The sequence below is a fragment of the Penaeus monodon genome, chromosome 20 (genome assembly GCF_015228065.2).
Source record: "Penaeus monodon isolate SGIC_2016 chromosome 20, NSTDA_Pmon_1, whole genome shotgun sequence".
Taxonomy (NCBI): domain Eukaryota; kingdom Metazoa; phylum Arthropoda; class Malacostraca; order Decapoda; family Penaeidae; genus Penaeus; species Penaeus monodon.
Window position 1 is genome coordinate 44,383,531 of NC_051405.1, and position 1,342 is coordinate 44,384,872.

Here is a 1,342-nt window from a genome sequence, read left to right on the forward strand (position 1 = left end):
AATGAATAAAATAAAAAGTCGCCATACGTTGTCTTGAGGGGTTTAGGGCATGCCGTCTGATCCGACGTCCATATGGTTGATACATACCCGGTGAGTCACGGAAGGCGTTCTATGACTCACCGAATCTAAAAACTTTTATCCTTGTTCATTGCATGTAATTCATTCTCGGCGACGTGTCTCGAGGATCATTAACACTCTAACATTCGGTCATTATATAATAAATGAAGATGTTTATCTACATTTGCATCGTTTAGATGTTTAGATTACAGCATGGGAGAATGTTAATAGCTGGTGGCAGAGGGAAACAACGCTGAAATATCGCGTTGGGGAATATGTGTAGTTGATTATCTTCAAGAATCATGTGAACAGCAGTGATTACACTTTCTAATTCCTCCAGTGTTACTAATGCACATAAAGATATGTGTATTCCGGGCATTGTTTCTAATTGCTATGTCTTATCTCTAAGGACATTCATTTCTCTATTTCTTCATTCATTTAAAGCCTTTTCTCATGTGAAGTCGGTTTCGGATTTCAAAAGCGTGACTCATAGCTCGTACAGTATTAGAAGCATGTCTTTAACGCGGACTCGATTTTCAATACTTATCATATAAGTAGGTAATACAATCTATTACCGTCATCGCAAACAATCGGCCAACGTTCTCTCTCCTACGTCACGGCACCTCCTTTGATGTTAGAAATAAGTACGTAATTTCCGGTAAAGCCCCGTCTTAGAGGAGGCAACACCCTCTGGCACTGTCGAGGGAGCGACGGGCGGGGGGCGAGCGGAGGGAGGGGGAGAGGGCGCTGCAGATGGAATGTATTCGCGGGAAGACGACGGCGACCGCGCACTTGGACCCGAGTCTCCCGCTCGCTCGCTCTTCGAAGCCGCCCGTCCGAAGTTCTCGCGGCTCGTGTTCGTGGGATAGGTTGGAGTGGCGTTGGTTTTGCGTTCGTCTCTGTAGTCGGTGGGGAAGGGTACGAATGCATGGTGAAGGGAGTTCTTCTGTTCACAAGGAAAACGCTATTCGCATCGTGTAGTTGTTCGTGAAATAGGTGAATCGCAGTGAGATGATTGTGGCGACTTTGGTGATGGTGGTCGTGGCGGTGGCGAACCCTCTGGCCATGGCGATGCCGACGTCCGAGACTCAGCAGATCATGTTGCACATCGAGCCGGAATTGCTTCGAGGACACAAGCTGGTTCTCACCCTCGAGCCTCTGCCGGGTGCCCCTCAGGATCAGCAGGAGCGCCTCACCGCCGTCGCCAGAGCTGTAGTTCAGCCTGCAGAGGGGGAAGAGAGCAGCGTTCAGGATTTTGAGTACGACGATGTCACTCAGCGACAAC

General features: G+C 48.6%; 1 protein-coding gene across 1 annotated transcript in view; it reads left to right on the forward strand.

Annotated features, from left to right (window-relative positions):
- Positions 1 to 809: 809 nt before the first annotated feature.
- The window catches only part of LOC119585862, a gene marked incomplete in the record, with an annotated part of 1,223 nt that continues 690 nt past the window's right edge, over positions 810 to 1,342 (forward strand). Inside the window, 1 exon segment of the mRNA XM_037934594.1 lies at positions 810 to 1,342. Within this exon segment, the coding sequence (XP_037790522.1) occupies positions 1,069 to 1,342 (274 nt within the window).